This window comes from Phaseolus vulgaris, unplaced genomic scaffold (genome assembly GCF_000499845.2).
Source record: "Phaseolus vulgaris cultivar G19833 unplaced genomic scaffold, P. vulgaris v2.0 scaffold_28, whole genome shotgun sequence".
NCBI classification, from domain to species: Eukaryota; Viridiplantae; Streptophyta; class Magnoliopsida; order Fabales; family Fabaceae; genus Phaseolus; species Phaseolus vulgaris.
Genome location: NW_027174096.1, coordinates 135,311 through 160,503, shown reverse-complemented (window position 1 = coordinate 160,503; position 25,193 = coordinate 135,311). Strand labels below are relative to the sequence as shown.

At 37.7% G+C, this 25,193-nt stretch overlaps 2 protein-coding genes across 2 annotated transcripts; both read left to right on the top strand.

Annotated features, from left to right (window-relative positions):
* Positions 1–417: 417 nt before the first annotated feature.
* On the top strand, positions 418–747 carry LOC137817289 (uncharacterized). Its single transcript, XM_068620541.1, has one exon. The coding sequence runs from the start codon at positions 418–420 to the stop codon at positions 745–747; it is 330 nt and encodes a 109-aa protein (XP_068476642.1).
* Positions 748–21,455: 20,708 nt separating this feature from the next.
* On the top strand, positions 21,456–24,660 carry LOC137817286 (uncharacterized). The gene is made up of 2 exons (XM_068620537.1): positions 21,456–22,012; positions 24,411–24,660. Exons 1-2 carry the CDS (start codon positions 21,542–21,544, stop codon positions 24,561–24,563), a joined length of 624 nt encoding a protein of 207 aa, XP_068476638.1. The 5' UTR covers positions 21,456–21,541; the 3' UTR covers positions 24,564–24,660.
* The last annotated feature ends 533 nt before the right edge of the window (positions 24,661–25,193 follow it).

Genomic DNA, 25,193 nt, shown 5'->3' with positions numbered 1-25,193 from the left:
AGAGGCTGAGTCTGTTGCACAGATAATTGCCCATAAGGTTCAACACTTTGTATGGAAAAATATTGTTTGTCGTTTTGGGATCCCAAAACGTTTAGTGTTTGACAATGACACCCAGTTAGCAAGTCAGTAGCTAAGCAAGCTATGCACAGAGCTCGGCATCAAACAGGTGTTCGCCTCGGTGGAGCATCCTCAGACTAATGGGCAGGTCGAGTCTACCAATAGAGTTTTTCTTAGAGGCTTGAAGAGGAAGTTAGAAAAGCTATGGGAACCTGGGCAAATGAGGTCCCTCGAATCTTGTGGGCTTACCACACCACTCCATAATCCACCACGAAGGAAACGCCATTCAGTTTGGTGTATGGGTCAGAGGCTATGATCCCTATAGAGATTTAGGAGAGTTCACCACGATTCTAGAATTTCATGGTAGACGAGTCTAACGAAGAAAGGAAGGTGAACTTAGACTTACTCGACGAGGTACGAGAGCAAGCGCGCGTCAAAGCTGAAGCTTTGAAGAGGAGGGTGGAGCATAAAAAAAGGTCCAAGTTGAGACTTCGACAGTTCCAGGTCTTTGACCTAGTAATGCGAAAAGCTCACCCCTATCAGTTGGAGAATAAGTTGTCTCCCAAATGGACTGGCCCATTTCGCGTGGTAGAGGTACTCGGAAACGGAGCTTATAGGCTCGAGACTCTGGAGGGTGGGACTATTCCTCGAACGTGGAATGGGGTCAACCTCAAGTTTTATTTCAGTTAATACATTATGTCATTTATGAACAAGGTGGACGTTTAAGGGGACACTCTTTTTCCCTTTCCAGGGTTTTTTAATGAGGTCGCCTAATGAAAAACTATTCATGAAATATGTTTGCATTATACTTTGTTAACACCCAGGAAGGCGATTTGACTGGTATGTTATCCGAGTACGCGCACTACGTGTACTAATGATTAATGAGACGAGGTCACCTATCCCTCTGGTAAGATTCCAAGGCTTAGGTGACCCTACGATTATGTAGTCCAAATGCAAAACCCTATTCTCAGTAAGGCTCTGAGTTTAGGCACCCTGAACGAACTCGAAGAAACCTCCCCTTGGGAGTGTAGAGACCAATAGCGGTTCAGGCCAGAGGACCTTTTGCTTAGTGAGACTCTGGGCTTAGGTACCCTGAATCGTGGCTCGCCATCGTTTGGCTTAAGCTGGGAAAGACAACTTTCTCTTGGTAAGATTCTAAGGTCGGGAGTGTAGAGACTTGTAGCAATTCTGACGAGAGGACCTTTCGCTCAGTGAGACTCTGGGCTCAGGTACCCTGAATCGTGGCTTGCCATCGTTTGGCTTGACCTGGGAAAGACGACTTCCTCTTGGTAAGATTCTAAGGTCGGGAATGTAGAGACTTGTAGCGATTCCGACGAGAGGACCTTTTGCTCAGAGAGACTGTGAGCTCAGGTTGATGGAGGAGGGCCAAGCACATCCCACCATGAAAGCCAAGACCCAAAGCTAGACCGTGATGAGCGTCTAGACTCAAGGAAGGAGCGTCTAGGACATGAAGAGAGGAGGCTACACATGAAGCGTCTAGGGGAGGCCTAGACCGTCTAGGCCCTATTACAAGGTCAATGGCTAAGCACATTCACGTCCAATTGAATGAAGCCACGGATGGAAGAGAGAAAGCCTTGTACATGTTACATGGAGGCCCATTAGGGGTGCTTAGTAATTAGAGTAGTGTAGAAAGCATAATTGAGTGAACATTCTAGAATCCCTTTTTGTTTGGCCGGTCATGAGCACATGTGCCATGTGCTTTGTGATTTGCATTTCATTTGGCTTTCATTTCATTAGATATTAGCTTAGCTTCTACGGCCATTTAGCTTATAAATAGGAAGGCCTACACCTTGTATTTGCAAGTTTATTGTGAGTAAAGTTATGCTGCCATTTTGTGCTAAGCTTTGCTTCTCCCTAGAACTCTAGGCTCTAAACTTCACATCCTTCACCTTTCCTTGGGCTGGCCGAACCTCCCAATGTTCATACATATCATGCACCTTCAAGATCAACATCACTCTTAGGAGGATCTTGCACACACACCTCCATAGCTTCTGCACCATCTCTTACATGATTCAAGAAGAACTTCATGAATTTTGCCATCACAGGTACCCTGAATTGTAGATTTCCATCGTTTGGTCTGAGCTAAGAAAGACGAGCTTTGTCTCAACCAGCCTCTGAGATCAGGTGTTGTAAAAGTTCTATCTGCCATAACTAAGTTTGTTTGGCCTAAACTAGGGAAGTCGCCCTGCGTAGGTATTGTAAGACAGTATGCTCTCCTCTCAGTAAGATTCTGAGTTCGAAAGGTACTGAGCCCAATTAATAGTGAAAGAAAGCATGCAGTTAAGGGCATACGAGTAACTCACCGAGCTCGGGTGTTCGATTGAGAAGAAAATGCATAAGTCGTACACTACCAAGGTGAAGGTGGAGTGAGACAACCCCTGCGACCAAGAGGTACAGGTTGTCCCACAGATAGCTCTACCAAGAGTGCCTAGAGCACCACGGTCTGCCATGCTTAATTGGTGTGTTACCTTGTTAAGATGGTTAGTTGCATCAATTATATGTGGCGATATTTATCATTAGTTGATTAAGTCACGATAACATCGTTATGTTGATTGTCATTAGTTGGTTAAGTTATGATAAACGTATTTATTAGAAGCATGCATTGTCACTATACTGGTTGAGGTATGACAAAGAAGGGCATGTTGCATAAATAAAGGCATTCATACATATACAAAATTTAGAAATTGTTCACAGGGTTACAAAAGGAATATGATAAGGGGTCCCCACTCCACTACTCTCCATCTACTAATCGCCCATCTACCACAATCTTACCCATGCCAAGTTGGGAGAAGTCCAGCTCAAGGTAGATGCCGGTGGCCTGGGCAACGACATCGTTAAAACCCACCATATAGGAGTTGGTAGTGTCATTTGTTAGGTCTTCCTTGGTCTTCTCCAGGAGATCATCCTTCTGCACCAATTCCTCCCCCCTTTTGGTCAGCTCTTCCTTCAATCTCTCCACCTCATCATGGAGTTCAACATTTTTTGTAGATAATTCCAAGGCCTCCTTTGACTTGTCAATCAGGAGGGTCTTGATTTCTTAATGCGCCATTTGAAGGTACTCAACTCGCTCAGCAACTCAGAGGGCTTCTTCCTTAGCCAAATCCTTCCATCGCCTAAACCTGGAGAGGATAAAGCTGAGGCATGCCCTAATTGCCTCATTGTTTACCCCCGAACTGATCCTCCTTTAAGCTGTCCAGTTCTTCTTTGGCCTTGGTGGGGAGCAAGGTCTTCTCAAGAAAGGAAGGGGCATCCAAGGAAGAATCCCACAGTCCTCCCTTTCACAAGTTCTCTCCCCTACTCTCTTGCGCCCTAATATCGCGAGCAGGGGAAGGGTTGGATGGAGGGATTTGTTGTGAGGGAGACCGACCATTTGAGGTTGATTGCTCAGTAGGCGCAGGGGCAGCCTTTCGTCTTCTCTTAAAGACAGGCCCTGAGCACGTATCCTCGTCATCTAAAGGGGCCACCTGAACCACTGCCTTCAACTTCAAGTCCTTGGCAGGAGAAGCTTGGGCAGCAGCCTTCAGCCTCATTGAAGCTCACCCATAGTTGGCAACCCAGGTGTTTAGCTTTGAAAAAATATAGGAAGACTTCCACTGATGGAAGATGGCCAAAGTGGTTGCATAGAATAGAGAAACCCCGAACAAACGCCCAAGTATTTGGATGTAGCTGGACAGGGGCGGTATTAATTTCGGTGAGGAGGGCTCTCTCAAAGTGGTATAAGGGTAGGCGGAGGAGAACCTTCTTAAAAGCGGTAGAGTAGATGAAACACAAAGGACCTTCTGGATCCGACGACTCATCACAACAAACTAGCTCGTCTACCCTACACGACACTACTTTGACATATTTATCATCCTCTCTACCAAAAAGGCATTTTTTCTTAGGTTGCTCACTCTTCCTATATAGCATTACCTTCTTGTAGGTGGTGAACTTAGAAGTCTCTTCTAACAAATTGCTAGGGGCCTAGGGAATCTACACACAAGAAAAGAAAATAAGCGGACACAGGCAAATGCTCAGATAAAGGAAGCGCATGTGGTTCGGGAAAAGAAACGACGAAGCAAAAACAGAGACAAGAATCACAAACACACGAAAAGTAAACAGTCTCAGTGCAGTTGATATGAGCAGACTAAAAGCATTAAAATGATGTTATCAAGCGTTCATGAGTTAAAGAACATACCTTGTTTCGATTGATAAGGTGAGGCGAGGAGGTCTATCTGGGTTTAAGAAGCAGAGCGTTCGAAGAGAGGCGCGAAGTCTTTTAAAGGGGAATGAAACAGTGAAGAAGGGTTTGAGTTTTCGAAATATTTACGTATAAGGGAAGCGCAAGTGGCAACGCTTTTCAGCCATTGATGATGGCCACGTGTACACTCGTGATGGAGTATGTTAAGATGTCACCTCAAGACACTATGCGCGTCACGCTACTCATAGGACACGTAGGTCACCGTGGGCGAGCAGTTAGTCTCTTCACTGAAACAATTTTCAGTTCAAGCCTGGGGGGCTTATGTACTGGACCAGAGCACGTGGAGTTTAGTGCTCGGTGGTCGGACATCAACATCTGTGTTAAACAGGTCAGCTCGGTCGTCGAGTCAAGACTGATGGGCCACACGAGTGGGCCCCAGGTATGTGTGTATTGACTCTCATTCATATACTTAATATAATTCTTCGCGTATAAGGCCTAGTCGGTCAGCGAAGAGTGTTATTGGACTTAGGGGTGCGTTTAGTGCATTCGGGTCTAGTATAAGTAAAACATTCTCCATAAGCCTAAGCCCAAGAGCGCTAGGAGTTAGGGGAATAGGTTGCATGCATGGTACGTAAAGGCATGTATGCCTACGAGAGACATATTGGACCCCTGATGTTGGTACATGAGTTGGTACCCTGGTGGTTATTCTGTTAAGATTTTATGCACTCCAAGGAGATAAGATTTTGTTCAGTTGCAGCACTAAGATTATGTGCATTGTAACAAACTTTTCTCCAATTAAACATGCTCTCACTAGAGATAAGATTCTCGTGAGAGAAGGTTGTTACAATAGGTAACCTAGAGGTAGTCTATAAAACGGACTTGAGATCCCTAGTGAAGGTATGTTGTTTCTAAGACTGAAACTACTCACTTACTTCTTGTTTCTATAAGCCCTGTACTGACTTGATCGTCGGAGTGCAATCAATAGAGCTACGTTTCAGAGCAGCAAGAGATAGGACAGACTTGTGATGAAACAGACGGAGCTAGAGCTTGTCATCAGAGTCAATCGACGAGCAGGTCAACCGACAAGAACATTTAGGTTTAGGATTGGGAATAGGAACCAAATCCATTTTGCTTCGGGAATCATATACATTGAAAACGACGAAGGATAAATATGAGGCAATTTCTTCATGCACCATATCATTCAAGACATGCACCCAATCCAAAATTTAAAACCCAACATTGCCCTTGGTTTCATGTTTGCTTACGGATGCATAAATTCGAAAGTAGTTGTTGTATATTCCGGCTTTAGATATCAGGAAGGTTATTTTAGTACTTCATTTAAGCTTCCGGATGGCCATATCCAAAAGTGAGTTATGACTTCTGGATTCTAATATCCAAAATGGTGTCTTGTAATGGTGTTGATGATTAGGATTCGAAACTCATTATGTTTGTTTATGGATCTTGGCATCCAGAATGGTCATTTATGTTGTTAAAGTAAGCTTTTAGATGACCAAATCCAGAAGTGACATATTAGTTCCAGATTTGTATATCTGGAACATTGTAATTTGGCTTACGGATATGAATATTTGGAAGTAAAAACTTTTAAATCATTAAGGATAAACCGAACATTTTACGTTAATGTGTTGGGTGCATATTTAGATTGATATTATTTAGATTGATATGATGCAAGAAGAATCAGAAAAGAAATGACAAAATCCTAGGGTATAGATGAATTTTTTATAATTTTAATGTAAATTTTTTTTAATTATGAAATTATTATGAATAAAACAATAATAATATGCATAACAATTTTGATTTATTAATATATGTCGAATAGCATTTATGTAATAAATATTATTATATTTGATTAATTAATTTGGCTTGATGACAAATATATATAAATATTGTTATTGTAGTGTTTCAAATGAAATATTTTAATTATTAATACTAGCGGGAAAACAGACGCTCTCGCTTCTGTCCATCTGCATTTTCTATTTTTATCATTTATATATATTTATGTTTAATATTAAAATTTGAATAAACAATGTTAATATTATTATAGTATATTTTAATAAATATGAATATACATGAAAAGACACATAAATTATTTAGCTACACCTACAAATATATTATGAAGGAAACATAACCACATAGTAATTATATATGGTAAATTTACAAATATCTTTAATTTTAAAATAGAGAAGAAAATCATTTTAAAACAGAAAAAGCAGTCTCCAAAACTTAAAATCAAACTATTTCGTGATTAATTTGAATCAAATTGAAAATTAAAAAAGTAATAAGTATTGTGCCATAATTAATTAGATTAAAAATAGTCAACGTGAAGCCAATCACAAATTTCATAAATTAAAAATGAGTCTAAAACAACGTACTAATCTCTCCGCAGAGAGACTTAGTCAACCCCTCCATATCCTCCATCATCGCTATCCCTCTTATTCTTAACCCTCCCAATCCTAAAACGAACAATTTTTTTTTTCTATTCACATACAAAACTATCTACCTTTCCTTACATTCTCCATGGAAGCGCATGCAACTTTTTTTCGAGAATGCAAGACGCATCGAATCCAGATTACACACCGCTCTTAACAATGTTCCTTCGCATTGGAACCTTGCGATTGGGGGTAAGCACAACACTGATAGGAACGCGCACAGGAAATAGTGCCTTGGGGTTTAGTGTCTTCCTCTTTCTACATTTTTCTAACTGAAACTTCTCTCTGTCTGAAGATTGTGAAAAAGTAATAATAAACGAAAAACAAAATAAAAAAATGGGAGAAGACAAACTCTTTGTCACTACTTATGAAGTTTTTCCTTCTCTTCTTCCTCTGTTTTGCTTTGAAATATAATCATCTATAATTAATAAATAAAGAACAAACAAAACATCAGTATAACATATAAAAAAGTAAAGTTAAGAACACGATGACATATCTTTTGTTCCCAAAAAAAATGTCTTATGATCAAGGACTTTCATCACGTACCCTCTGCCTTCTCTTGTCGAGTCCTTCTGTTTCTCTAGTCACATGTTTCAATCACAATCTCATAAGAAAAATGTCAAATTAGTGTTTAACAAATTGAAATGCAGATAAAGAGAATTACCGATTGTTGTGATGGTGCTCGCAACTCCTTTTGTTAAGTCCTTCCCCTCCATCTAGTCACAAATTTCAATTACTATTTCATAAGACAAAAGTCAAATTAGGGTTCCACAAAGATTAATCAAAACATAGAAAGCGAAAGAAAAGTGAGAATGAAAGTATGTTTTACATGAAAAAGGAAAGGAAAGAGAAAAGAAAATGGGAAGTAGGGTAAAAAAAGAAAGTGGGAAGTAGAGTGGGTACGTGGATTTATGCATAACGAAGATATTCAGATTCAATAGGGGTTAAAGATGCTTCTTAAATAAATTTGAAAACTATTCTCACATACATTTTTCATAAAATATTTCAAATAAAAATTTTGTTTGCAACTTTTTATCTAATATATTTAAAAATTTGAAAATTTTAATTTTAATTTTTTTTGAAATTTTAAGTGTTTTGAAAAGGCTTTAGGGTTTGAAAATTTGAAAAATTTAAAAATTTAGAAAATTTTAAATGTGAATTTTTTTTTTTTTAAAAAAAGGAAAATGATGCAAAACCCATAATTATGAAATAAAATCAAATATTGATATAAGGTTAAAATAGGAAAAAAAATCAAAAATTGATATAAGGTTAAATTGAGGAAAAAAGTAGGATTTTGTTCATTGGATAAAAAATTGAAAGGGAAAAAAACATACCAGATAAAAGTGCACCGATGGAAGTGAGAGGAGTTAGTTTATGAGAAAGAGAGAGCTTAGGGAGAAAAGGTGATGCCATTGAGCTCTTTTCTTTTGTAGTTTTTGGGTGGTTTGTGGAAGCTTAATGGGTTGTAGGTGGATCAAGGATCTCCTAAGAGGTGTGGTAGCCTTGTAGGTGCATGATAGGTAGGGAAATAGGAGAGGTTCGGCCAGCTCCCTTTGGTTGGTGAAAGAGTTGAAGATTAAAGCCCTAAATCTAGAGAGATTTAGGCAAGGAGTATGATTGGGACAAATTTGGCAGCATATCAATACTCAAAATAATCTTGGATTTACATAAGGTAGGCTCCTCTTAAATAGCCTAGCAGGACCGTAAATGCATATGTAAATGAAAGGAAAATGCTATCCAAATTACATGCAAATGTGAGCACATGGAAGCACATGGGAGCACATGGGACACCTAGCCTTCTCATGGTCGGCCTAGGTTAGTTTAGTAGGTTCTAGAAACCTAATAAACTAACTTAGGTAATCCTAGTTTAATCCTAATTACAATTTAAACAATTAACAAAAATAATTGGACCGTGAAAATAAAGCTATTCTACGCTTGATGGGCTTTCTTGGAACATGTATAGATAGGTTTCCCTTCCATCTGTGGCCTTGTTCAAATCTTCATCCAGTCTTCTAGTCATGGCTCTTGTGGTTGGTCCTAGAGGTCTTTGTGGGTGACCTTCTTTTAAGGTGCTTGGCCCTCCTCCATCATCCCCTCCCCCTTGGAAAGGATTTGTCCTCAAATCCAAATCGTCCTTGTCTTCATTGGTACCTACAAATGGAGATAAATCAATTACATTAAAAGTATCATGAACTCCATATTCAATAGGTAAATCTAATTTGTAAGCATTATTGTTGACTTTCTTGAGGACTTGGAAGGGTCCATCACCACGGGGACTAAGTTTGGACTTTCTCTTAGTAGGAAATCTATCTTTTCTAAGATGAAGCCAAACTAAGTCTCCCTCCTCAAAAATTATTTCCCTCTTCCATTTATTGTTGTATTTTGCATACTTTTCATTTTGTTGTTGGATTTGGAGTTTAACCTTCTCATGTAGTTTCTTAACAAAATCGGCTTTGACAACTCCTTCCTTATGAACAAATTCTTGTGGATTAGGAAGAGGTAACAAATCCAAGGGTGTAATAGGGTTAAATCCATATACAACTTCAAAAGGAGAAGCATTAGTAGTTTTGTGAACTACTCTATTGTAAGCAAATTCAATGTGGGGAAGGTACTCATCCCAAGATTTGTGGTTAACCTTCATGATTGTCCTAAGCATAGTACCAAGAGATCTATTGACTACTTCGGTTTGGCCATCCGTTTGAGGATGACAAGATGTTGAAAATTGTAGTCTTGTGCCAAGCTTGCCCCAAAGGGTTTTCCAAAAATGGCTTATAAACTTTGGATCTCTATCGGATACTATACTTCTTGGTAAACCATGAAGTCTCACCACTTCTCTAAAGAAGAGTCTAGAAATATTTTGAGCATCATCCACTTTGTGGCAAGGAATAAAATGGGACATTTTACTAAAACGGTCCACTACCACAAAGTTGGAATCATGACCTCTTGCAGTCCTAGGAAGTCCTAATATGAAATCCATGCTAATATCTTCCCAAGGAGCATTTGCAATCGGTAAAGGGGTATATAGTCTGATGGCATTCCTATGAGCTCTTCTTTGTTTGTTTAGCGATGAAACTTGCGGAAGCTTAGTGGAGGAGATGAGCAAGGCCTTCCAAAGAAGAATGGGTGCCTTGAAGGTGCATGAGAGTGGGTAATTGGGGAGGTTCAGCCAGCCCCTTTGAAGGTGATGAAGTGAAGATTAAAACCTAGATGTTAGGCAAGGAGTAGTGTATGGCACAAAATTGGCAGCATAACAATACTCTATTCAATCTTGCAAATACATGGGCCAAGCACCTCAATTTAACGGATTGGAGGGCTGGAATTTGAATAGCCAAATACAAATGAAATGCTAGCCAAATTACATGCAAGTGTGAGCACATGGAAGCACATGGAGCACATGGCACATGGGAGCACATGGGATGGTGGCTTCCAAAATTCAACACATGTGAGGTAGGTTCTAGAATTCTTCCAAGTGCTAGGAGTTCTAGAACCTTATGCTCCACTTAGGCTAATTGTGGGCTGGACCTAAGTTTAATTAGGAGTAGGAAACTCTAATTAAACTTAGGTTAGCATTTTAGGTACCACTTTGCATGTTTCAACACATTTACAAAAATATTTAAACTATGCTACTTTGACTAGAAAAATAAGAAAAACTATGACACACTAGAGTCTATGACATGTAAAATGTGTCCTCTTGACCCCTCTTTGACTATGACTCTAGTGGTTGCCTCAAGGTAGCATTTTGGTGGCCTCTCAAAGGGTAGGGTGTTGGGGCCTCTTCCATCATCTCCTCCCTCTTGAAAAGGATTTGTCCTCAAATCCAATGCTTTTTCTTCAACTAGGGGGATGAGTGTGGCTGGATGGTGTCCATCATCTCCTCCTTCTTGAGAAGATCTATCCTCAGATCTACAGACTTGATCTCGAATAGCAGCCTCTTGCTTCGTCAAGGCTTGTCCTCCTGGATCAAACTTCCACCTATGGGAATCTTGAAACAAAACAAAGGAGTTAGTGTGAGCAATTGGAGAAAACTTAATTGTGTGAAGTTGCCATTTTTGTTTTTCTTTTGTTTTTGGCAACTTTTCACAATATTTCCCTTTTGATGGTTGTATGTGTCCTCTAATCCTCTTATGCTTTGTAAAATTTTCAATAGTGGTTACTTTTTCCTTAGGCATAATTCCTTTAGGAAGTGGTAACAACTCAAAAAGAGAAACAGGACTATGTTCACATACAACTTCAAATATAAAAATATTAGCAGTCTTGTGGACTACTCTATTGTATGCATGCTCAATAGAAAAAGGATACTCATCCCAAGAGTTGTGGTTGTCTCTTATGATTACTCTAGGGATAGTAGAAAGAGCTAGGTTTTCAATTGTATTTTGACCATTCTTTTGAGGATGATAAGAATTTAAAGTGTACAACTTAGTTGCAAGTTTTCCCAAGAGAATCCTCAAATCATGGTTTGCGAAATTTGGAGCTCTATCCAACACTATGCTTGAGGATAAACCATGAAGATGTATCACTTCTCTAGAGAAGAGTTTATTCATATCCATGAAAATGGAATCAAAACCTTTTGTTGTCCTAGGAAGCTCTAATATGAAATTTGTGTCTTCCCAAGGATCATTTACAAAAGGTGAAGGAGTATAGAGTTCATGAGACATTGCCTTAGGTGTAGTTTGAAAAAAAGATATGTATCTAGGGTAATGTCTTTGAACATCTTTTCTCATGGGGACAAAAGTTTTCCTTTTAAAAGCTCTAGAGTTTTATCAACTCTAATTTGGCCCATGAGTTCTCCTTCATGAAGACTTTTTCTCTTATGTGTAAAGATAGTCTCGTTGTTACAACCATTGTTTATGAGAATTTGTACACTTTGCAATGGTTGTCTCAATAAGACATGACAAGTTTCTTTAGGCACTACCTCACATAAAAAATTGTTTTTGTAGATGCTTATTTATAACTTGACATTCACTTGGTGATAGATATCCTAACACATATGAGAAATAATTCACTTCATCTTTATCTATGCAAGCTTCTTTTAAAGACTCTTCTTTTTTTATTATGCTTGCAAGTGTTCCTTTACAAGAGGTAAGGCTAGGTTGTTCAACAAGAAGCATGTTTTCAAAGGTATTTTTAATTTGATTGTCTTGTTGAATGACCTTGTGGGAAGGAACACTCTTCTCCCACGCCTTTTGTTTCCCAAGGGTTTTCTCTTGCTTTTCTATTTTTACATTTTCATCACTCTCACTAGCTTCTTTTTCTGGGCTACTATTCTCATCTTTGTCCCTTAAGATCATAGATCTTTCATTGAAACATTGAGATGCTAATTGGTCATTGCCAAGGTATTCTAAACATGGAATTTTCTAGCTTGAGTGTGAGAGATATGCTTGGTTAGGTTTTGGGAAAGTTCTAGAGATGTTTCTTGTATATGTTCTTCCCCTCTATGGAACTCATCCTTGTCATAAGATACATAGTATGAACTTTGTTTTTGACTTGATTGTTTTCTCAAAATTTGTTTTTCAACTTTAATGCTAAGTTGAATCAAGTCATTTAAATCTCTATAAGGTAAAAGTCCAACTTTGCTTCTTATCTCTAGTTTGAGAGCACTTAGAAACCTAGCTATAGTGGTATGGTTGTCTTCGTTAATCCTTGCCCTCTCAATATATGATATCATCTTTTGCCAATATTCTTCTACACTCATATCTTTTTGATGAAGTCCTTGGAGCTTGTCCATCAACTTCCTATTGTAATGTGAGGGAATATGGCGACATCTCAAGGCTCCCCTAAGGTCATTCCAAGATGTAATGAGGGTCCTTGTGGAGATGTCTCTCTCTTTTTAGGGCATTCCACCAATACATAGCATCACATTGAAAACTTAAGGTAGCTAAGGGTACTTTCTTTTCTTCACTCACATGGTTGTAAGCAAACAATTGTTCTACCCTCATCTCCCAATATAGATATGTTTCTACATCTTCTTTTCCATAGAAATAAGAAGAACTCAAAAAGAAAATTGCAAAGAGATACTCATCTTTGAATAACCATAGCTCATGATACCAAATGATGGCATTCCTATGAGCTCTTCTTTGCTTTTTGGTGATGAAACTTGCGGAAGATTAGTGGAGGAGATCAACAAGGCCTTCCTAAGAAGTATGGGTGCCTTGAAGGTGCATGAGAGTGGGTAATTGGGGAGGTTCGGCCAGCCCCTTTGAAGGTGATGAAGTGAAGATTAAAACCTAGATGCTAGGCAAGGAGTAGGGTATGGCACAAAATTGGCAGCATAACAATACTCTATTCAATCTTGCAAATACATGGGCCAAGCACCTCAATTTATAGGATTGGAGGGCTGGAATTTGAATAGCCAAATACAAATGAAATGCTAGCCAAATTACATGCAAGTGTGAGCACATGGAAGCACATGGAGCACATGGCACATGGGAGCACATGGGATGGTGGCTTCTAAAATTCAACACATGTGAGGTAGGTTCTAGAATTCTTCCATGTGCTAGGAGTTCTAGAACCTTATGCTCCACTTAGGCTAATTGTGGGCTGGACCTAAGTTTAATTAGGAGTAGGAAACTCTAATTAAACTTAGGTTAGCATTTTAGGTACCACTTTGCATGTTTCAACACATTTACAAAAATATTTAAACTATGCTACTTTGATTAGAAAAATAAGAAAAACTATGACACACTAGAGTCTATGACATGTAAAATGTGTCCTTTTGACCCCTCTTTGACTATGACTCTAGTGGTTGCCTCAAGGTAGCATTTTGGTGGCCTCTCAAAGGGTTGGTGTTGGGGCCTCTTCCATCATAGTCCATGAGGCATTGTTCTAGATTTTGCTTTTAAACATGAAATGCATCTAGAACAATGTCTTTGGACATCCTTTCTCATGTGTGGCCAATAAAATTTTCCTTTTAAAAGATCAAGAGTCTTGTCAACTCCAAAATGGCCCATGAGACCCCCCCTCGTGTGATTCTTTTACAAGAAGCTTTCTATGTGTACCTTGGAGAATACAAAGTTTGCCTTCTTTAAAAAGATATCCCTCAGTCACATAGTAACCTTCTTGTGCTCTATGTGCACATTTAGCATATATGGATGCAAATTCTTGATCTTCTTGATAAAGTTCTTTTATGTTATCAAATCCAAGAATTTGAGCACCATGTTTTGAAAAGAGCACATGTCTCCTTGAGAGAGCATCCGCCACTATGTTTGTGCTTCCTTTCTTGTATTTGATGACATAAGGGAATTGTTCAAGAAATTCCATCCATTTTGCATGTCTTTTATTGAGCTTGTGTTGGCCTTTCAAATATTTTAAAGACTCATGATCACTATGAATAAAAAATCTTTTGAAATAAGATAGTGTTCCCAAGTCTTTAAGGCCCTCACAAGTGCATAGAGTTCTTTGTCATAGGTGGGCTAGTTAAGGGTGGCTCCATGAAGTTTTTCACTAAAATAAGCAATTGGATGCCCACCTTGTAACAATACCGCACCTACACCAACCCCTGATGCATCACATTCTATCTCAAAAGTTTTAGCAAAATTTGGGAGAACTAGAATGAGTCCATTGGTAAGTTGAGCCTTTAGCCTTTGAAAGGCTTGATCATGCTTTTCATTCCAACAAAATGAAATATCCTTCTTTACAAGCTCATTGAGAGGTGAAGCTATGCTTGAGAAATTTGGCACAAAGCGTCTATAAAAGCTAGCTAAACCATGAAAGCTTCTCACATCACTTACATTTTGTGGAGTTGGCCACTCTTGGATGGCTTTGATTTTCTCGGGGTCAACATGCACCCCCTTTTTGTTAACTATAAAGCCTAGAAAAACTATACTATCCACACAAAAAGTACATTTATCACTATTGGCAAACAAACTATTTTTTCTAAGCACTAGAAGAACTTCCCTAAGGTGTCTTAGATGGTCTTCTAGGTTTTTGCTATAAACTAAGATATCATCAAAGTAAACTACTACATATTTACCTATGCAATCTCGCAAGGCATGATTCATTAGCCTCATGAATGTACTAGGTGCGTTAGTGAGACCAAAAGGCATCACCAACCACTCATATAATCCAAACTTGGTCTTAAAAGCGGTTTTCCACTCATCACCCTCTTTGATTCGAATTTGGTGATAGCCACTTTTAAGATCAATCTTGGAAAATATGATTGACCCATGTAACTCATCAAGCATGTCATAAAGCCTTGGGATTGGATGCTTATACTTGATGGTGATGTTGTTGATTGCTCGGCAATCACAACACATTCTCCATTTTCCATCCTTTTTGGGCACCAACAAGACAGGTACAACACAAGGGCTTAGGCTCTTTTGAACCCAACCCTTCTCCAACAAGTATTGAACTTGAGACTCTATCTCCTTCGTTTCCTCGAGGTTAGTTCTATATGCTGGCCTATTTGGTAGGCTTGCCCCTGGAATCAAGTCAATTTGATGTTCTATACCTCTAAAAGGAGGAAGTCCATTGGGTCCCTCTTTAGAGAATATATCTTCAAATTCACTTAAAATATTTTTAACTTGAGGAGGTAGACTCTTGGGTTCGAGATTTGTGGCAGTGCATGTAAGTTTTCCTTTACAAAAGATTAGGCTAGGTTTTTCAACAAGAAGCATATTTTCCAAGGTGTTTTCAAAAGGTTTGTCTTGTTGAATAACCTTGTGGGAAGGAACACTCTTCTCCCACGCCTTTCTATCCCTAAGGATTTTCTCTTTTTCTATCTCTTTTTTTTTTTTTTTTTCCTCATCCCTCTTTTGTTTCATTTGTATTTGATCTTTCACCACTTGGGAATGTGGTAAAGGATTAAGTACAAACCTTTTGTGCTTATGGGTGAAGGAAATCTCGTTAGTTAGACCATCATGCAAGGTTTTCTTATCAAATTGTCATGGTCTACATCACATAAAACTTTGTCTTTGTAGTTACCTATAGAGAACTTGATTTCCACTTGCTTATCTACACTTAGTTCTCCATTCTCATTGATCCATTGTAATTTGTAAGGTTTAGGATGAGGAACTACTTGTAGATTGAGTTTCTCAACCATCTTAGCGCTACAAAAATTGCAGCTTGATCCACTATCCACAACGAGAGAGCATATATTTTCTAAAACATTGCATCTTGTGTGAAAGATGTTCTCCCTTTGTGTTTCTATGGATGCACTAGGTTGATTGTTGAGGGTTCTCCTAATCATTAAAAGCTCCCCCTCTAAAGGATTTACCCTCTCATCATCTCCCCTTTCCTCTTTTTTTTCACTAGGCTCATCCTCACCACTAGTGTACTCATCTACACCTTTTAAGAACAAAGATCTTTGGTTTGGACATTGTGCTTGCACATGTCTCCTTCCAAAGCACTTAAAGCATTTGGTGTCCCTAGCTCGGATGGGTGGGGTGGAGGTATCCTTTGCTAAGGGTTTGGTAGTTTCTTTTGGTTTCTCTCTAGATGAGCTACCTTCCCTCTTAAAATCTCTCTTGGGTTAAAAGTTAGAATATGAACCTACCCTTTGACTTGAAGTTTTGCGCAAATTTTGTTGTTCAACTTTAATGCAAAGTTGAACCAAATCATTCTTGATAGGGGAGAAGTTCAACCCTATCTCTTATCTCAAGAGTGATCCCACCTGGGAATCTTGCTATAGTGGTGTCCTCTTCCTCTCTAATAGATGCTCTCATCATGTAAAGCTCCATTTTCTGCCTATACTCTTCTACACTCATATTTTTTTGTTGGAGTCTTTGGAGCTTGTCCATTAACTCCCTATGGTAGTAGGAGGGTATGTGGCGATGTCTTAGGGCTCCCCTAAGGTCATTCCAATATTCAATGGGAGGCTCCCTATGAAGACGTCTATCTCTCTCTAAAGAGGTCCACCAATACATGGCATTTCCTTGAAAGCTAAGGGTGGCTAAGGGCACTTTCCTTTCTTCACTCACCCTATGGTAAGCAAAGAGTTGCTCTACCTTCATCTCCCAATCTAGGTATACTTCTACATTTTCTTTACCATGGAAATGAGGTAGGTCTACCCTAACCTCTCTTGGGCTTTCTTGCTCGTTTCTTCTACTTCTCCTAGGGGGTGGTTGATAGTAATCATTGATTCTAAAACTTTCTTCCCCTAGAGAATCATGATCTTTGGAGTTCGATGCATGAGTATGTGATTTATTTGAACTTTGAGAATTCTCATCCTTTGCTTTAGTCAATTCATTAATTTTGGACTCATTCTCCAATTGTCTATATGAAATTAATTGAACGTCCTTTGCAAGTTGTTTCAAAAGAGATTTTAAGGACTTCACATCACTTTCAATAGATTTAGAGGAGTGAGAAGACATGACTAAAACTTTGTGTTTAGAAATGCTTTACTTTAAGAAGGAAGAGGAAAGTTAATGAAGGTAGTTTTCCAGGTAAGAGAGGTGAGTCACAAAGGACTACTTAAATACCAAGTCTTGCCTTAGCCAAAAACTATCCCTCAAAATCTTCACACAATTCTTTCTTTAGGTAAATCACTTAGAACACAATGAGGATGGAGAAATCAAATTTTATGGAAGAAAACAATGTAAGCTATCTAACAACTAAAGCAATTTATCAAAGCTTTAAACAAAGATAAGCATAAGCAAATTAAGCAAAACTAAGCAAATATTGACGTAAGGAAAAATAATTAACAAAGGCTAAACTAGAAAGCTTAAGCTAGTCGTTTCCTAGATAAGGCTCCTTAGACACTTTGAGCCTTTGAAGACACATTCACCGTCTAATTCGTGATTAAACTACTAATTAACAAGAGTGAATTGCAAAGAAGTTAAATTGCACAAATTAAATTGCACTCCCTTGGCTTGTTGTTGCTCTTCTTTGTTGTGCCCTTCAAAGTGTATGGTGTATTTTGGTATTTGTGGCTGCCCCTTGCCTTGATCCTCTTTGATTTAAGCAATTAAATTCTTCAAAACAGTACCTATTAAGTAGAGCTAGACTCTCCTCAAGTCAAATCCCACTCAACAAGCACCAATTGATATTTATCCACCAACAATTTTAGAGGTCAAGAAAAGAAAGCAAGAAACAATTAAAATTTAAAAACAGCACCACTGCAATTGGATTTAATGATATTGCACAACTAGAAAAATTTCAGAATGAAATTGGACAAGCAAATAAAATAGGCACTCAATAAAGGATGGCACACAAAAGGAACCTAAAGATTGGCACTAGATTTTATTTGAAAAACCAAAACAGCACTACTGAAAATATTGTGGTTCAGAAAACGTGACTTCAATGATTTATGCTGAGCTGGCTATTTTGTATTTGCTTCTGAAAATTTAAACACAAACAATTCAGTGTCTTAACAAACTTTTGGCATTGGTTTCACTCCAAGCACATGCACCAATTAATTGTGATAATTTTTCTAAAATCAGTGTCCAATTACCACCAGTTGTAGCGCCAGAATGCACACTTTTTTTTGTGTAATTTATCTTTTTTTTGCTTTTTCAACTGATTCTTTTTGTCTTCTTTTGCTAACACTTCAAACCACTGAAATCCAGAATCTCATAATTTTGTTTTGACGTATTTAATTTTCACAAAACAAAATAGCCAGAACATAATTTGTTAAAACAGAGGATTCTAAATCTGGAATGAAAAACATAATGAGATACTTCAAAAACACAATGGAATGAATGTTATGGAATTTGTATGGATCTAGCATACAAATATGAACTCAAAATAAAAGGAAAAATGCACCAAAGGATCAAATCAAAACAGAATTCAGATTAAGCACTCAAATCAAAACAAGAAACAAATGAATCAAGAAAAGTACTACTAAGATTTGTTGACAATTTTGGAATTACATGAGTAGACAAAACTTATAGATTCAGAAAATAAAATGACTCAAACACATCATATGAACCAAATAGAAATTCAAGCAAGACTCAAATATCCTAAAATAAAAACAGCAACACAATTCACCATAGATTCCTACACAAAAATTGAAAATAAGGTGCTCAAGAACCATTTGAACAATTTCTACCGATTGAAATGCTTAGAACAACATCTAAATCAAATTAAAAATGTAAAAACAGCACGACAACATGAACAAGAGATGAACAACATGAAAATAAGAACTCAAACAGAAAAATGAAAAGAGACATTTATCTCTTGAAGACCATAGCTCTAGATACCAAATGATGGCATTGAGCTCTTCTCTTTTGCGGTTTTTGGGTGGTTTGCGGAAGCTTAATGGGTTGTAGATGGATCAAGGCTCTCCTAGGAGGTGTGGTAGCCTTGTAGGTGCATGATAGGTAGGGAAATAGGAGAGGTTCGGCCAACTCCCTTTGGTTGGTGAAAGAGTTGAAGATTAAAGCCCTAAATCTAGAGAGATTTAGGCAATGAGTATGATTGGCACAAATTTGGCAACATATCAATACTGAAAATAATCTTGGATTTACATGAGGTAGGTTCCTCCTTAAATAGCCTAGGAGGACCGTAAATGCATATGTAAATGAAAGGAAAATGTTATCCAAATTACATGCAAATGTGAGCACATGGAAGCACATGGGAGCACATGGAACACCTAGCCTTCTCATGGCCGGCCTAGGTTAGTTTAGTATGTTCTAGAAACCTAGTAAACTAACTTAGATAATCCTAGTTCAATCCTAATTACAATTTAAACAATTAACAAAAATAATTGGACCGTGAAAATAAAGCTATGCTACGCTTGATGGGCTTTCTTGGAACATGTATAGATAGGTTTCCCTTCCATCTGTGGCCTTGTTCCAATCTTCATCAAGTCTTCTAGTCATGGCTCTTGTGGTTGGTCCTAGAGGTCTTTGTGGGTGACCTTCTTTTAAGGTGCTTGGCCCTCCTCCATCTAAAGGGGAGGCGCGTTAGTTTATGAGCGAAAGGAGTGAGAAAATGGATTGGGAGAGAGAAGAACAAACAAGTGAAAACGCTTACATTTTATGATTTGATTGGGAGGGTTAAGAATAAGGGGGTGGTGGTGATGGAGGATATGGAGGGGAAGTGATTGACGGTGGTGGTTAAGGATAGGAACAATTTGACTAAGTCTTTTCGCAGGTCCCAGACAAATAATAGAAAAGCATATTTCATTATATTTTCTTCTTTTGTATATAATATTTTTCTTGATTAATGTTGATTGAACAATTGATGATGATTTTTTGGTTTACTGTTTAATGGTGTCACATGTGTTGTAATAATAAAAATAAAAAATACGGATACATATGCGCTCTCGCGCCTGTGTTTGCACTAGTATTATTAATTAGAATATTTCATTGAGACACAACTATATTTATATTTTTGTCATTAGCCAAATTAATTAATCAAATATAATAATATTTATTGAATAAATGCTATTCGACACATATTAATCAATCAAAATTATTATGCATATTATTATTATTTTATTCATAATAATTTCATAATTAAAAAGAATTTACATTAAAATTATAAAAAATTCATCATATATCCTAGGATTTTTTATTCTCCCTTACATTAACATGAAATGTCTGTTTTGCCCTTAATGATTTAAACATTTTACTTCCAAATGTATTCATATTCGTAACTCAAATTACAAAGTTTCGGATATACAAATTTGAAACTAATATGTCATTTTTAGATTTGTTCATCCAGAAGCTTACTTAGACAACATAAATGATCTTTCCAAATGCCAAGATTCATAAGTAAATATAATAAGTTTCAAATCCTAATCTTCGACACTATTTATAGAACATCATTCTGTATATAAAAATATGGAACTCATAACTCACTTCCGGATATAACTATTCAGAAACTTAAATGAAATACAAAAATAACCTGTACCGACCAGGTCATTGGGTGTGATGACGTGGACAAGAGAAAGGTAGGTGGTCAAGAAGTCAACGTAGTCGCCGTATGTAGAAGCGGCGTTCTGCAGTATAAATAATCGGTTATCGCCGAGATGTGTCACCGCCAAGATGGATCATCGCCCATCGCCCAAGAGAAGCATCGCGCAGAAGTAAGACGTCGCCGAGTGTAAACATCGCCCCAAAGTAAGACATCGCCCTAAAGTTGGGTGGCGGCACTGTGGGACCCTCCGCACAGAATAAATGATCGAGTGAAATGGGCACGTGGCAATGCCCACGTGCTCATTAAAGATATCCAGGGAAGGCTGCATGCATGACGTGTGATTAGTTAGGGCACCCACGGAGTATGATGGTGCGAGAGATACAACGCTCAAGTTAGAGCCCAAGTGGCCATAAGGTTATACATTGCACTCCAGATAAGGGAAGCCAATGGGCCGGATACGCTAAGATCCTAAAGATAGTGGCGCAAGGACCTTCTCCGGAAGACCCTAGATAATAGCAGCAGCGCAAAGGTAAACCCTAGTTTTCACCTATATAAAGGGCACGAAGAGCCCTAGTAAGGTACGCTTTCACAGTTTTACAAGCTTTAACCTAATTCTCATAGTTACACCGAGCACAAACCTAGTTGTTCTTGACGGCACACCCACTGCGAGCACAAGGCAATTAGGGCAACGCAGCTTTAGCCACACAGTTTCAGTCATTGAGATTACCATACAGTTTTCAGTCACTTTGATGTTTCTCGCTAGCTGACTTGATCGTCGGAGTGCAAACGGCCGCGAGGACGCCCCTTTGTTCTTCTTTTTTCAGGTACTCATAGACGAGGCAGAACGAAGGTGCCCTAACTCGTTAGAACAAGCCACGCATAAAGACGACCCAGGTCAACCGGCCGGAACATAACCTTTCAGATATTTAAATTCGAAATATACCATAACCACTTTCGAATTTCAGAATCTGTAAATAAACATGAAACCAAGTACAATATTAGGTTTTAAATTTTGGATTGGCTGCATAATTTAAATAATGATATGGTGCAGACAGAAATTGCCTCGTATTTATCCTTGGTCGTTCTCTTTGTATATGATGCCCGAAGCAAAATGGATTTGGTTCCTATTCCCAATCCTAAACCTAAGCAAACTACGTTTTGCCTAAAATGGCCATGGAATAACGCAAGCCCTAACTCTGGGCCTAGTCCCTGCAAGTTTGAGGGTCCTTGGCCATTGAAGTCTCTCCAAAACCTTGGTTTAATTGCTTTCAATTTTGCGAACTCTGTTTCTAGTTGGAAGAAGAAAACGACTCTGGCACAGTCGGAGGCAGAGCAGAGAGCATTTGCTTCGGCTCTGGCGAGCGGCAAGGAGGCGACTTTGGTGGAATTCTACTCACCTAAGTGCAGGCTCTGCAATTCCTTGCTCAAATTTGTTTCCGAAGTCGAAACGAGGAACTCTCATTGGGTCAATGTTGTCATGGCCGATGCTGAGAATCCCAATTGGCTACCTGAGGTACATTCTTTTGCATAAAAGTACCCACTTTAAGTCTTGAGATTGTAAATTGTGAAATTCTCCCTTTAATCCTATACTTTGCAACACAACATTAACTGTTGGATAGTGAATAAACTTGTATGTGCATTCATAGGTAAAGAAAAATGAAATAAACCTTTTCACAAACTAAAATGAGATGATGTATCTTTGGAAATAAACTAAACTTATAGAGGTTTTCCATATTATTTATTCTAGAAGTTTATTTTTTAATTTCTATGTTATCTAAACTGTCCTAAACTGAATTATGTTTTGCATTGTGAGGGATTGAGGTGACTAACCCTTATAGTCTCAGATAATAGAGTAAGGGTACACTAAATTATAAACGAAATCTGAATGCGACTCACCAAACCCATGACTATATTGTGATTGATTGAATAGTAATTTGAAAAATAAAACCATTGTTCCTTAAGTTTACATCTTCAGTTTAAACATTTAGAGATCATGTGGTGGAATAACCATATTTTTCAATGTTCATCCTCTAGAAAATCCCCATCATTTAGTAATTTCTTGATTACTCAAGTGTTTAATATTTTCATTCTTATGCTCTTGAAGAATTAAAACATGATCTGCTTGAAGAATTAGTAGTTTCTGCTTGCAGGCGCCCAAATAAAAAGTGGGTTAGAATGTGTTGGTTGCACCAGTTAGTTAGATAAGACTAGAGATGATTGGGTATAAATAGAAATAGAAGGAATAGATATCACTGCTGGAGTTTGGAGTACAAATTGGGAGAGAATCATTGGTTTATATCATTCAATTTTCTTTCCTTTGTACCAATATTCATTAAAATAAAGATTATTTTCTTGTTCCATTTTATTTAATGATTTCAGATATGCCTTCATTCTTCAAATTTTATCTTGAGAATCATCATTGGCTGGTGGAGAAATCTAATCGAATAGTACCTTCAGGAAGTTTTGATTGTGTGTTACTGATTTCTGCAAACCTTTAGTAGTAGTAAGGGGGAAAATGCTCCTTATTCGCTTAGTGGGTTTCAGAAGCAAAATGTTGTTTGGCGTGTGCCCGCCTTTGAGAATCCCCGCATGGGATCAAACTTGATCTCAGCAAAGGTTTCTGTTCGGTTGCATAAATTGCATGAACATTCTGTGTGATTAAGTTTTTCTTGGGCTTGGGTAAATCCAACACATTTTTGCATACAAGAGTTCATGATGCTCTGAGTATTATTAACTTCATTTCTGCTACTAATGATAATGACCATTTAGCATCACAGAAGAGACACAGAGAAAAGGATAAAAAAGTAGATCTGAAAGATAGCTAAGAAGCAGCTAGGAAAAATAAAAGATAACCTAATACAGTTTAGGAAAAATCACACTCTGTCATCACAGTAGTTAAACCCTTTTCTTAGCAGAAATCCTTAATAAAAATAATATCTATCTATTGGAATAGATCTAATTCTGGTTATATGAATTAATTTGCATAAATAAGAACTAAAAGACTAATTAGAAGATAAAATAATACTTTTACAATAACTGTTCTAGGGTAGTATGGACAATACCCATGCAAATACCCATGCAATCATGCAACAGCATAGGTGTGATGAACTTATGATGTTAGCTATTTTTTTTTTTTCTGTTATGGAGATTGGGTTTATTTGCCATTGGATTGTGAAGAATATAAATGTACTTTGATGCTTTGTAATCTTTTTATATTATTTTGTTTATTTAATTGTGGTGTATAAGCTTACATATCAATTTGGTTATTAGGAAGAATTTAATGGGACATGGGGGTTTAGTAAATACTATGATAGTTTATTCATGTTAGTAAATAACGTTTGGGCAGACGAAATAAGCCATTGGGTTCACATTCTGTGACTCTTGTCTCCTGCTCCCAGCCATGTTTTGACCTTTTCAAGATGCCGACCTGTTTCTCAGTGTTTTCTTCAAATGTGATTATCCTTCTAAAGAAGTATTGTATTCTTGACTCTTCATCTGTGTAACTTTGGCTTTTTTATTTTTATTCATTCTTTCTGAATTACCTCTACATGCAAGAAAACCATGCAAATTTTATTTGCAATCCAGCTGCTGCTGCTTAAATTGGCCTTAACCCGGTATCTTGTCTTGGATTATGTATTGTAATTTGTAACAAATGCTGTTTCCATGTTTAACCTTACCTTTCAACTGTAGCAAATGTTGCTTCCTTGGACATCTCAATTATCACCAAATACTAATAAAAATTGATGAATGGGCATATTACAGCTCTTTGGAAGGATACGGGAGAACATATTACATTTTAATTAAAAAGTAGAATACATTTTTCAATTAAGATACTTGAGGCCTTTATAATTTTATTGATGGAAAAGTATTATTACTCCTTGCTGACTTGCTTTTGAATATTCCTATTGCAGCTCCTTAATTATGATGTTAGCTATGTTCCTTGTTTTGTGCTTCTTGACAACAATGGCAAGGCCCTGGCAAAGACAGGTATCCCGAGTAGTCGTTTACACGTTATTGCAGGACTCTCCCATCTTCTCAAAATGAAGCGCCCTCAACCAAAATGAAAATAATGGATGATGAGTTAGTGCATGTGAGCCAAACTGATTGTTTATTGATGTAGATGTCTTGAATTACATTTTATACAAGAGTTTATTATCTTTATTCGTTTCTCATCTCCTAGATTTCATCGTTTATTCCCTCTGTCTATGCCATGGTCGCATTTCTTATCTCCTTTCGTCTGTCCATATGTTTCTGGCTCGTAGTTTAGAACCACTGAACTTCGATAATCTACTTTAATCTTTTATTACTGAGTTCACAACCGCAACTATATTCAGTTAACATAAGCATCATTTATATTCTGAAGAAGTTAAGATTAAAATTCATAATGAGAGAAACAGTTACAAAATATCAAATTTAAGGTTTATTAAAAAATTAAAAACTATAGAGACAAATATTGTCTCTGATCTGATCTGCAAAGGACTTACTCCTTCTCTGTGCTTTGAAGTGGTTACAACAAACAAGTTGCAGGGTTTTCTCTGATCTTTGAGTTTTTCTTTGGATGTTTTGCTGGGTGTCAGTTTTTAGAGGCTCAAAGGGTACATAATACAAGTAGTTTTCAGTGGGACGTGGAGGTGTTGGATTTGTACAGTTTGCTGTAGGTGTTGGTCACAGGTTATTTTTTATGGCAATTACTT